At 42.8% G+C, this 11846-nt stretch overlaps 1 protein-coding gene across 1 annotated transcript; it reads right to left on the bottom strand.

Annotated features, from left to right (window-relative positions):
* Positions 1-2123: 2123 nt before the first annotated feature.
* LOC108922391 (transmembrane protein 120A-like) lies at positions 2124-9878 on the bottom strand. The gene is made up of 12 exons (XM_018732497.2): positions 9804-9878; positions 8411-8529; positions 7926-8042; positions 7583-7642; positions 6946-7041; positions 6714-6803; positions 6473-6538; positions 5969-6030; positions 5031-5123; positions 4658-4722; positions 3018-3086; positions 2124-2388 (listed from the first exon to the last, which is right to left on the bottom strand). The coding sequence occupies exons 1-12, from the start codon at positions 9876-9878 to the stop codon at positions 2272-2274; spliced, it is 1029 nt and encodes a 342-aa protein (XP_018588013.1). The 3' UTR covers positions 2124-2271.
* Positions 9879-11846: the final 1968 nt, after the last annotated feature.

The raw sequence follows: 11846 nt of genomic DNA, 5'->3' as shown, positions 1-11846 counted from the left end.
CGCCACGCAGGGGGTGCGGTGGCGCAGTGGTTTGGACCGGGTCCTGCTCTCTGGTGGGTCTGGGGTTCGAGTCCCGCTTCTTGGGGTGCCTTGCGGCGGACTGGCGTCCCGTCCTGGGTGTGTCCCCTCCCCCTCCGGCCTTACGCCCTGTGTTCCCGGGTAGGCTCCGGTTCCCCGTGACCCCGTATGGGACAAGCGGTTCTGAAAATGTGTGTGTGTGTGTTTTTCGCCAAAGCGGCTTTCAATGAACTCTGTTTTCTCTAGTGTTATCAGCCCGCACACCTTCACTAGGGTAACTTACACCGCTATACACTACTTTCAATGAGAGACTCATCCATACATCAGCTAAACACATTCTCTCTGTCACTCAAACACATTATGGGTGACTTCTAGAGTCGCCAATCCACGTGAACAGCACGTATTTGGAGTGTGGGAGGAAACCGGAGCACCCCAAGGAACCCCACGCAGACACGGGGAGAACATGCAAACTCCACACAGAGTGAGCGGGGATCAAACCCATGTCCTCTCACACCACCCAGGCTGAGACAGCAGCGCTACTCCCTCTGCACCAATGATACTGTTTTAACTATTGAATGTAACACTTAAACTAGGACAAACACTAATGTAATTCTATTTTTTTTGTAGCAAACTTATCCATTTCAAAGTCCACTGTAGTTATGAATGCGTCATTAATAAATAAATTGCCAGTTGTGCAGTACTGATATGAATGACCTCTAGTGGACATATGGGAAGACTGTGTCCATACCTTCCAGCAGAAGTTTTCTCATCCAGTTTTAATATTTGCTGCACTAAATTCGGTAATTAAAACTTTTCAGAACTGGGGAGCTCTTTTCCGACTAGAAAATGGCAGCATTATATATCAAGATATCAACATCTTATATATTTGATATATGTCAAGCTTATGTATTTATGCTCTCAATTGATGCATTAGGATGGGATTCCAAACCATAAGAACTGAACATTTCCCATTTCGAGAAATATTTGTTTACTTAGTTGACAGTTTCCTTCAAAGCAACTTATCACGTTAAGTCCCATGGCACCTTACAATGATTTACCCTTTCATTCTCATGGGTAATTTCTTTCTGCTGTATTCAGAGTCAGTACCTTGCTCAAGGATACTACAGAGGAATAGGATTTGATCCATGGCCTTTTTGATTGCAAGGCAATGATACTAACCACTGCACTGCTTGCTGAAACTTGTTATAGTGAATTAAATTCTCAAGCAGAAAGTACACACCACATGTAATTATAGTAAGTAAAGTAAGTACAGTAAGTAAACAGGTTTCCACAAAGATCATTAAAGTATATTGCTCTTACTGATTAAACCAACAGTATTAAATCAACTGAAACAATACATTGCCACTTTCATATGTTTAATATATTTAAACAAATATATTTATTTTTAGTTTATGGATGCGAACAAAAATGGAAAAAACCACATCACTTGTTTACTCATTGCATGCAGCCTATTTAGCGTGAATAAAATATGGCATGTTGTTTAATCAACAAATGATTGTGTCCAGGCCTGTAATGTTACTTTGTGGAGGGTTGTGTTTCTACAGGATGATCAGGGTGCAGGTCAAACAGTTTGTCTTCTGTTCCTTCTCTGCTACATACAGGACAGTCCCTGCTCTGCAGTTCTGTCGCATGGGCACCTTCTCACATTTACTTTTTAAAGCGGCTCACTCCTTCCCCAGGGTCCCCTCGCCTCATTTCACGGTTCTTCAAGACACGTCATTGGCGTTTGCAGTCTTGGCGACGTTACCTATGAGACTCGAGCAACACCTGCGTTGTTGCTCACGTTCGCAGTCGCGGAGGTCTCTCTTTTGCAGTCAAAGGCGATTCTTAATAGTGGTCTTGAGGTGCAGCCTTATTAGAAAACTTTTGTGAAATAAGTGCACTGTTGCAAATTAATTTGCGCACCAGTCCTGTAAATATTGTATAGCCCTTATAAACATTTTCTTCTCCACTGCTTGAATGTTTATTGCTAATCCCAGAATAAATTAATTTCATTTGTAAAAAAAAAAAAAAAGTTACACATTTAGAAAGTTTTATTTATACACATTTATACAGTAAACAACAAAGAAAAAAGTGCAACCCTCCCATTTTTGAGATGCAAAGTATCTGCCAATGCATCCAGGATTAAACTTTAGAATAAAGTACTGCATTTGCATACAAAAATTTTGAAATGCTCAATGCTGATTCTGTTTGACGGTTCTTATAGCGTAATGTCGTATTTTTTTGCCGCTCTCACAGATTTTTGAATTTAGCTTGATTCTTGTTCTGGAACTTCTGGTAGACCACCGCTAGTGTGGTCGAGAAGTTTCCAATGAAAAGAACAAGGAAGGTGGCACCACACACGGTGACCTGACAGAGAGGGAACAGAACGGTCATAATGAGTCCAAAAAATAATACGAAAATTCACCGGGATATCAATAGGACATGTAAATATTCCCTTTTAACATTATAGAAAATTAAGAACATTATTTAGAGATGTTTTAAAAACAGTCCGTATTGTCATTTTAGTTGGAAAAATACATATCCTTTAACTTAGGGTAGGTCACACTTATTTTGGACTATTTTCTCCAGCCAGGTCATTCTAATTCCAAGGTTTACATTTACATTTACTGATTTAGCGGACGCTTTTGTCCAAAGCGACGTACATCTCAGCAAAAACACAATTTGTGCATTACATTAGGAGAAAGAGACATGGCTGCAGGCATGTGACTCTTAAGTAAATCTAGTTTGTTACTTTCCACTTGATGCACCGATGTTCATCGCTCGAGTAGGTGCATAAAACGCAGGATAGATGAATCCTGATAAAGGACATTTCAAAGTAATATCCCTTCATAGACACAAATCAAAGCACCATTACAAGAAATACAGGAGTGAACAACAGACAGGCGAGTAGCTGAAATCTTCCGGAAAGTGAATCTAGATTTGGGCCTGATAGAGGATGGTCAGGGGAGGGCTGTGTGGGCTGTGCAGACACTGACCTGCCACTCTGTGCATTCCGGCAGATGAGCCATCCTGAAAAGGGACAGTCCGTTGTACAACTGCCACAACTGAAAAAGACATGTCGTGAAACACAGGGCTCCATTACCCTTTCCGATGCTCTTGGGCCCAGGTCTTAGCTTGTGTGAGAGGCCAGGCCTCCTAGTATAATGACAAACTGTACATTCATCCATAGAAACACACAACTCTGTGCGTGTGGGTGCTCATGCAAGCACAGCGCTAGGCCATGTTGCAAGAGCAAACAGTTATAATTATTCCCACTTTAGGTGAAACATCACTTGTTTTCGTAACGCGATTCCGGGATAAGCTCCAGACTGCCGTGACTCTAACCAAGGCAAGCGGTTAACGAAAGTGAGTTTGGGAGAGAGTGTTTTCGTAATGCACAGGGAGTACTGCAGTTCTTACTCTTGGGTTTTACCACATAACCTTGAATGTTGTTTTCTGTTGTAGTTCTACTGACAAACACAAGTTATTAATATCTGTTGGCTTTTGTAGAGCCTCATCAGAATTGCCCGCCCTTTTTTCGGGAATTGCAGGGAATTTTCGTATCTGTTAGCAGCTGTGGTGTGAAATGTTTACAGATTTTGATGTCGGTTTATGTTGCATACTCTGCAAAATAAATTTTTATCTGTATTCTGGGTTTAGGTATTGCTGTAATATGTTATTTCAGAAATTAACGGCATGGTGAGGTCTAAAAGCCAGGGAGCCTGTGGTATATAGTGTAAGGGGGCCCTGATTGAAAAGAAAGGTTGTGGAAGCCCTGAAATCAGAGGTGAACTGTTGAGTATCCCATGTACATGCTGTTTTTGTGTTACGTCTCATTCTGTATAGGGGTGTGGTGGTGCGATGGTGCGGTGGCACAGTGGGTTTGGCTAGGTCCTGCTTTCTAGTGGGTCTGGGGTTTGAATCCTACTTAGGGTGCCTTGTGATGGACTGGCGTCCTGTCCTGGGTGTGTCCCCTCCCCCTGTGCCCTGTGTTGTTAACTTAGGCTCTGGCTCGCCTTGGGACAAGCAGTTTCAGCCACCGTGTGTGTCTCATTCTAGTTGCACTTGTGAATATGGCATATAACACAGCACTTTTTCCAAGGACATTAAAGCCTTTCACTTTACATTTTTGCATCTGTGTCTTTGCCATCTAAGAAATCTTTGGGCTCAAAACTGTCCCTTCCAGCGACACTACCTTCGCCAGTTAACGGGGTGGGACAGCTTGAAATAACAGCTTGATCTATGTAGAAATGAGATTCCTTAGACAGGCGAACCACCCTTTCTTAAGAAAAAAAAGCATTATTGCTCACAATGTAATTTTGCCATAACTGATTGATAGTGGGGGGGCACGGAAGCGCAGCAGGTTTGGCTGGATCCTGGTCTCTGGCAGGCCTGGGGTTCGAGTCCTGCTTGGGGTGCCTTGTGATGGACTGGCGTCCCGTCCTGGGTGTGTCCCTTACGCCCTGTGTTGCTGTGTTAGGCTCCGGCTCGTCGGGAAAAGCGTCTCCAGCCAGTGGGTGTGTGCATGATTGATGGTGCTTGGATTTTAATGTACACTCTAATCTTGAGGGATTCAAAGAACCAAGGTTTGTGTGTGACAAAGTGAGTACAGTAGCACACTCAGGCAGATACTCACATAGCCAAAGAACAGGAACGGCAAGAGGAAGGCCAGGCCTCGCCACATCCAGGACTGAAACCCCTCTGTGTCGTATCCATAACAACCAAATGTGGTAGTGTATGCTTAAAAATCATATATCTTACCATTTTGCAAATTCTGCAACAGAGTCCGCAACAGCAGTAATTTCTAATCAGTTTCCTATATAGCACCAAATTATTGCTATTATGTTTCCAACAGAATACATATATTTTCAGTTCAGATTCAAACATTTCCACTTGAAACACTAAGAATAAATGAATAAAATGAACAAAAGATTTAAAAGGGAACACAGCCTGCATGCACCACATCCCCATCTTCTCTGCCATCCTGCTTCCATGAACTCCTCACTCACCCACAGTCAAGTCCATGTTGTGTCTCTCGCCCAGAGATCGAAGTCGGTACAGACAGCCTCTCTGGTAATAGTACTGAAGAAGGTGCACCAGACCTAAATGAACAAAATAAGTTCAAAACTCTGCATTGCAACATAAGTGGCAATTCCTACAAGGACAAGTCAAAGAGTATCAGCAAAATTGGGTAGTGGGCACATCGAACAGCTGGTGGCGCAGGGGTTCAGGGCTGTTGCCTTTGGATGCAAAGGTTGTCAGCTGGAAATAGGATTTGAACTATCATATACTGTACTTGAGTAAGGTACTTACCTTAAAGTGATCTGGTAAAATTACTAAACTGTATAAAAGGGTAAATAAGTATAGGTAGCCTAACATTGTAAGTTGCTCTGGAGAAAAGTGTCAGCTAAGCAAATATCATTTGCATTTGACAAAATTTTTAATATTATGGATGCTTTTGATTTACTGTTGTGTAACAAGATGTGACATTTCTGAGCTATTCATCAAAAGAGGGAATGAGAAGTGATTTCGAAAACGGCTTCCTGAAAATGTAAGTAAAATGTGAGCATAAAACATTTCTGCTCTGTCTTCTGTGTGGCTCTTTCAAGAAAAAATGTGCTAATTCTGGACGCAGGCTGAGAAATAATAGCTCAGATGTCCCTCCCTGACCCGAAGTGAGCCGAGAACTCGGAACTCTCGTTCTCCGAGGATTCCCATAATTACGAAACGCAACTGCAATCCTTTTTTTTTCTCAAAGGGAGTGTCAATTTGTGCGGTGGTGGGGGGTCCTATTAGTGATTGTCGCTCAATGGCTGCAAAATTAATACATGTAGAAGGCTGCCGGTTATTTGACGGCAGATTTGCGCTACTCAGCTGGTGAAAAATTACTCTCCCGTCTTGTACGTAGTCACCCACGTCCTACACAGTGGTCGTTGGCAGTACTTACTTTGATATAAGGAGTAGGAGAGAAACTGGTTCCTGAACACCTGGTAGAGGTTGCCGTCTGGCCTGTGGGGCAATAAAAATGGGAAATTGAACACGACTGTCGATATGATGCCAAGGACGAGGTTTGTGTTGGAAGTAACCTTTGAACCGCACATCAGAAATCACACACCTTCAGCAAAAAGAAGCCGTCTCGCCTGCGCTAAGGTTTACGTTTCCTCCCGAAATTCCCGAAAAGGTCGGGAGTTTCTGCTTTTATTTAAAATTAAAACCTGAACATAACAGCCTTAACGCTTCTTTCAAAGTGAGTCTGAAGGATCTATGGAAAGAAAAGAGCACGAGATCATAAACGGTCCAAATTCCCCGATTATTGCGTGTCGCACCGTTCTAGCCGCCGGGGGTTTAAAAAGGGGCGTTTAGCGACGCGTGCGGAGCATCAGGTGCGATGGACACGAGTCCTGTGGACACGAGTGTGTCGGGGGGCAGGGGGTGATGCCTTTGCACTCACCAGGTGAGTATAACACCGGACAGGAAGGCAGAGATGTAATGGTGCAACACCCACCAACCCTTGATCCTGGAAAAGGAGACAGCAGAGCAATATTTCATTTTACAGCCACACAATTTTACGACCGGTTAAGGTCACACATCAGATTTGCGTCGACAACGGTTTTTCAACTGGGCTCCACGTATATAAAAGTCTCTCTTGTACGTGCATTTAATGAGCGTGCTCGACAATACGGCTGTCTTACCTGGAGCCATTGCTAATGAGGATGCTTTCGCGAATGGTCAAGGTGCTGTAGTACCATACCAGCAGGAAATTGAAAAGAGCATCCACTATCCTGCAAGCACAGAGCAGGCAAAGCCCACGTATAGCAGCGCGCACGGCCGTTTCGGATAACGCTCCACCTTTAGCGGGGACAGACGCGTCACGGACGTACTGATGATATGCAGAGGGCTCTGGCCATGCCTGTTTGACCCCACCTGTTGCTGACGAAGAAGCGGCACATGCAGGCCAGGAGCAGGTGGAAGACTGTGAGGCACAGCTTGAATTTTTCATACTCATCTTTATAGGCAAACCTGTGGAAGGAGAGCAAAGTGCTGCGAGATATGGTGGGGTCCGCAGCGGCTATTCACAGCTACACGGATTCAAACAACGAAGAATAAGTGCAATATTACCGAGCCACATTTCAGAACCGCTTGTCCCATACGGGGTCACAGGGAACCGGAGCCTACCCGGTAACACAGGGCGTAAGGCCGGAAGGGGAGGGGGACACACCCAGGACGGGACACCAGTCCGCCGCAAGGTACCCCAAGCAGGACTCGAACCCCAGACCCACCAGAGAGCAGGACTGCAGCCCAACCCACCGCGCCACCGCGCCCCCTACTATTACCGAGCCACCCTTTATAAAAAGACATCTGGAAATTAAAAATCAACACTTTATTTTAATTAAATGACTGATATTGACAAGTGTTACAGTATAAAATGTTTAAAAAAACGAAAACAATGTATTACTGCATATTTTACCAACACGTTTATTATGGAAAGTTGGACATCTCTGTTTGAAATATGAAGAAATTTGCCAAATATGCCCCAGAGGAGGACTAAAAGGGTACTTACTTAGACTGCTTGCTAAGCAGAGTTACATTTACGTTCCCAAGAACGAGGTTGAGACACATTCTAGAAAAGAATGAGAGAATGCAAGTTTTGTCAGGTTGTTTCAAGTGGCAAAACACATGAAAATCATTCTTCAATCTTAATTATTGTATGCGAATCCAATATTATGAGTGAAACCACTCAGTTTCAAAAAGACCAGCATCAATTACTAAAGTGCTCAAGTTCTGACAACCTTATCATTATGACTGTTGCTTGTAGGTTGACTGGAAAACATGAAAATATTATCTTGGCAGCATTCAACAGCCTTATTAACCAAAAAAAAGGTGATATTTCCATTGCATTTTACCCATTTTTCTTTGGGAGGAATGCCTCCATCTCAAAGAAGATATTTGGGCGGTCTTTAATCAACCCCTGGATTTTGTCTGCAGTGCCGACATCCTCCGAGCTCAGTCCGCGTCTGCACCTACGGCACAGAAATCGTCGAGCATTCTTTAATCACGCAAGCAATTTTTAAGTTATACCGTAAACAGCTCTTCCGTGCTTGTGCTATTATGAAACTTAATAGTTGCCCATCGCTATTGGTTTCAAATCACTGAAATAAAATGATGGGAGCCTGCAAAGGAAGAACAACAAACACTATCAATTCTTTTTAAATAAAATCCTGTTCTTGCATGCAGAAAGTGTTTTCAGAAAGCGATAATAGTCCTCGGCCAGATCCTATCATTGATGACTGAATTGCTGGATTGCTCTAGTTTTCTGAAATAAAAGGAAGAGGCGGAATAGCTAGGGAAAAGGCATATATAGCATGTGTACAATGTGAGAGAACCTTACTTTGACAGCAGCAGTGACACATCCCTCAGTTTCTTCCTTTGCTGCGCGATGGACAGCGAGCACTTGTCCTGCAGGCTGAACACCTCCTCGAGCTTCTGCTTGTACAGCTGGTGAGTCTCCTGGAGGCAATGCACAGACGACACGCTGAGAAGGCTATAGCTTGAAATGTTTTCCCATGAATTACAGGAGAGCCCAGGAGGATGGACTTGCCAATGATGGATGGTGCTTGTTAGTGAATCCCATTAGAAAGCATCTCCATGCGGGTTGCCTTCCCCACATGTTGGTGATGGTGGTGTATTGCCGTTGGGACTTGTGGAGAAATTACTTCTTCCACAGATAATTAAACGTTTGGATAAAATTGCCCCAGGGGAAAAAGCAAGAGACTGTAGGCCTACCTTGTGCATCACATAGATATATTAACCGGTGATATAAATAAAAATGGGCAGACAGCGCAAGAATTGTAATTTGCGAAGTCACCAATTAACTAATCATGCAGCTATGTCTGCTTGTGAACGTTTACTTACAAAGAAAAATAAAAAGAAACACACTGAACTATAGGGGGGCGCGGTGGCGCAGTGGGTTGGACCGGGTCTTGCTCTCCAGCGGGTCTGGGGTTCAAGTCCTGCTTGGGGTGCCTTGTGACGGACTGGCGTCCCGTCCTGGGTGTGTCCCCTATTCCCTGTGTTGCCAGGTTAGGCTCCGGCTCCCCGCGACCCCAAATGGGACAAGCAGTTGAGACAATGTGTGACAGTGAAACATTATAAAATTCATTTTTGTTTTGTGTTCCATGTATTTCACTACTGGTTAAACCTTGGCAGCATTTTGAAAATTTGTGAGAGTATGGGACAACAACAGATTACAGAAACACTGGGAACATTTCATAACTATGTAAACGCACTGTCTTGCGCTTTCCTAGCTTAAATTTTCCGCAGTATTGCAGAAAATAAGAGAAGAGAAAAGCCTTGATGCTGTAAAACGGATCTGAGAAACACTCTAGGTTAAAGATCACCCATAATGCTGGTCAATATTGCACACAAGGGAATGATCTTTACTACATAATCAGATCAACAACAGAACACTGATTCATTTCCATACAGAATGTTATTGTGTCAAGTGCACTCTTTCAGTCGTCTTGCTGAGATATGGCTTCGGTACCAATTGACAAGGTAAGTAATTTGTTTAGGTGTGAATATTGTTCAAGAATGGTCAATGAAGTAAACAGGCTTTTGCAAAAATCAAACGAAATAAACTTTGCCCAAATTCTTTGGCTAATGATTATATTGAAGCAGTATGATTACACTAGTCCCTATGGAATCATAAGGAAATGCATATCAATAAACAGCTGCAATATGCTTTCTATGTTAAAAAAAAAAAGTCAAAGCTGAGGTCTTACCTGGATCTGCTCATAGTCTTTTTGCAGATTTTCCCACTCTTGCAGGCACTCAGAAAAACTTGACTGTGTGGACATCTTCCTTTAGGTAAAATAACTCCAAACCATTTCTTACAAATCACTGCAAACGGCACAACTCATGGTTCAAGCGCATATGGTGGGATATTAAATTTAACCCTCCTTAACTTAATCCATATTACATGATATGACACACCCCCCTTTATCAGTGGCATAAATGTGGCTGTTATCATGTTGAGTAACAAGTGACAAAGGCAGAGGGAACATAGTCCTGCTCTCAAAGGCTGAACTATTTGGAATCATTAAAAATGTGCACACAAGTGATAGCAAATACCGTTTTGTGCAAGACCTGGACCTGGGACTGAAAAAAAAAAATGCTGCTTCCATTCCCTGCTTTAGCAAAATTTATATTACTGTGTTACAGCTGATGCCTTCACCTAAACTTTTAAACTTTCATCTGCTAAACTTTTACAGGACCGCCACTGAGAGCATCCCGACTAACTGCGCTGCTGTGTGGTATGCCAGCTGTACAACCGTCGAGCGGAAGGATCTGCATCGAGTGGTAAGGGCGGCCCAGCGCATCGTCGGGAGGGAGCAACTTGGACATTACCTATGCCGACCGACCGAAGAAGGAGGCTGGCAGTATCATCGAGGACACCACACGCTCCCTGTTTGAACTGCTGCCGTCTGGCAAACGGTTCAGGACAATAAAATCCCGCACCAGCAGACTGAGGAACAGCTTCCTTCCCAGACCTGCGGCCTCCATCACACCCTCCTTGCCCAACCAGAGGAAGCGGATCACAAAGCCAGCTGCCGCCTCCATTACTCCCCCCATATCCATCCCTGCCAAGGCTGCTAAGGACTGAGGACTCCAAAGCTTTTTCAGTCTTATTCTTATTCATACCATTCTAATTCTTATTTACTTACTTGTTTGTTTGTACCAAGTGTTCTTTTTGTTGCTGTTTTTCTGAGGGTTGCCATGCGGAATTGCATTGCGTTGCATACAGTGACAATGAAGTATCTTATCTTAAAGCAGTTTTGTCTGATTTACCCACTTACATAGCAGGGATTTCTTAGGGGAGCAATTCAGCCACCTTGATCAAGAATACTATTTCCTTTGCAAGGGTGGGATTTGAACCAACAACCACCAGGTTACAAGTCAGCATCCCTTCATGCTGCACTAGAGAAGTTGTTTCTGAATTGAATTCCTCTGCAAATCAATTACTTTGTGAAAACATTGAATGAAAATCCAGATACAATCAGATGCGTCTTATAACATTCCATAAAATATGTGATCAAAATCCACAACTGGTCGATTGTGTTTTAATTATGCACTGTTTTGGCTTACATCTTATATGCAGCTTAGTGATTTAGTGTGTTGGGATTTTATGTGCACTTTGCAGAAAAATCTGGAAGAATCTATTGTGTTTCTGTATGAGGAGAACACACATTAAGTTACTTCAGTCAAGCTCACTGGGTTACAGACACGTCCTTGGACAAAAGGTTACGATCATAACCAACGTACAGGCTCATAAAAAACAACTAAAATCCTACCATGCTTTACATAACCCTGTTGTATGTGGGAGTATAAAACCAACATAGTGAAATGAGCAGTGACATAATAGTAAAACAGATAATTGTAATGAGTTGAGTCCAAGCAAGCAGAAACAACCAAAAACATTTAATGTGCAAAACTGACCCAGCACTAAGCCAGGCCTACTTCTAATACAGTTTTTTAAGTGTATCTACAAAATGCTGTGTTGCTTGTGTATGAATATTTGTTTTGAATGAAACATGTCAATAAAAATCTGTTTTCCTAATTTTTTGGTGATGACATAGCTACAGTATTTATCTGTGCTGTGTATTTTATACCGTATATTTTGTTCGCCTTTATTGCCGCTGCCGATAATTTTGAAAGTCTCTGTGTAACTAGCTAGACTTCACACATATTTTAAGTAAAAACAGTGGTTCTTAGAATATATATTAATTTTTACTGTTCAACCATTCCCATTGGGAAGTTTCAGTGAT

The sequence above is a fragment of the Scleropages formosus genome, chromosome 10 (genome assembly GCF_900964775.1).
Source record: "Scleropages formosus chromosome 10, fSclFor1.1, whole genome shotgun sequence".
NCBI lineage: Eukaryota > Metazoa > Chordata > Actinopteri > Osteoglossiformes > Osteoglossidae > Scleropages > Scleropages formosus.
The sequence above is the reverse complement of the archived record's forward strand: the minus strand, read 5'-3'. Positions and strand labels throughout refer to the sequence as shown.

Excerpts from the sequence above, each read along its gene's own strand:
- LOC108922391 (XM_018732497.2), bottom strand. The coding sequence starts at position 9,878 with ATGTCCACACAGTCAAGTTTTTCTGAGTGCCTGCAAGAGTGGGAAAAT. Across the intron at positions 7,643-7,925 it reads TTCCTCCCAAAGAAAAATGG|AATGTGTCTCAACCTCGTTC; the intron begins GTAAAATGCAAT and ends ATTCTTTTCTAG. Across the intron at positions 3,087-4,657 it reads CGTTCCTGTTCTTTGGCTAT|TTGTGGCAGTTGTACAACGG; the intron begins GTGAGTATCTGC and ends TGTCTTTTTCAG.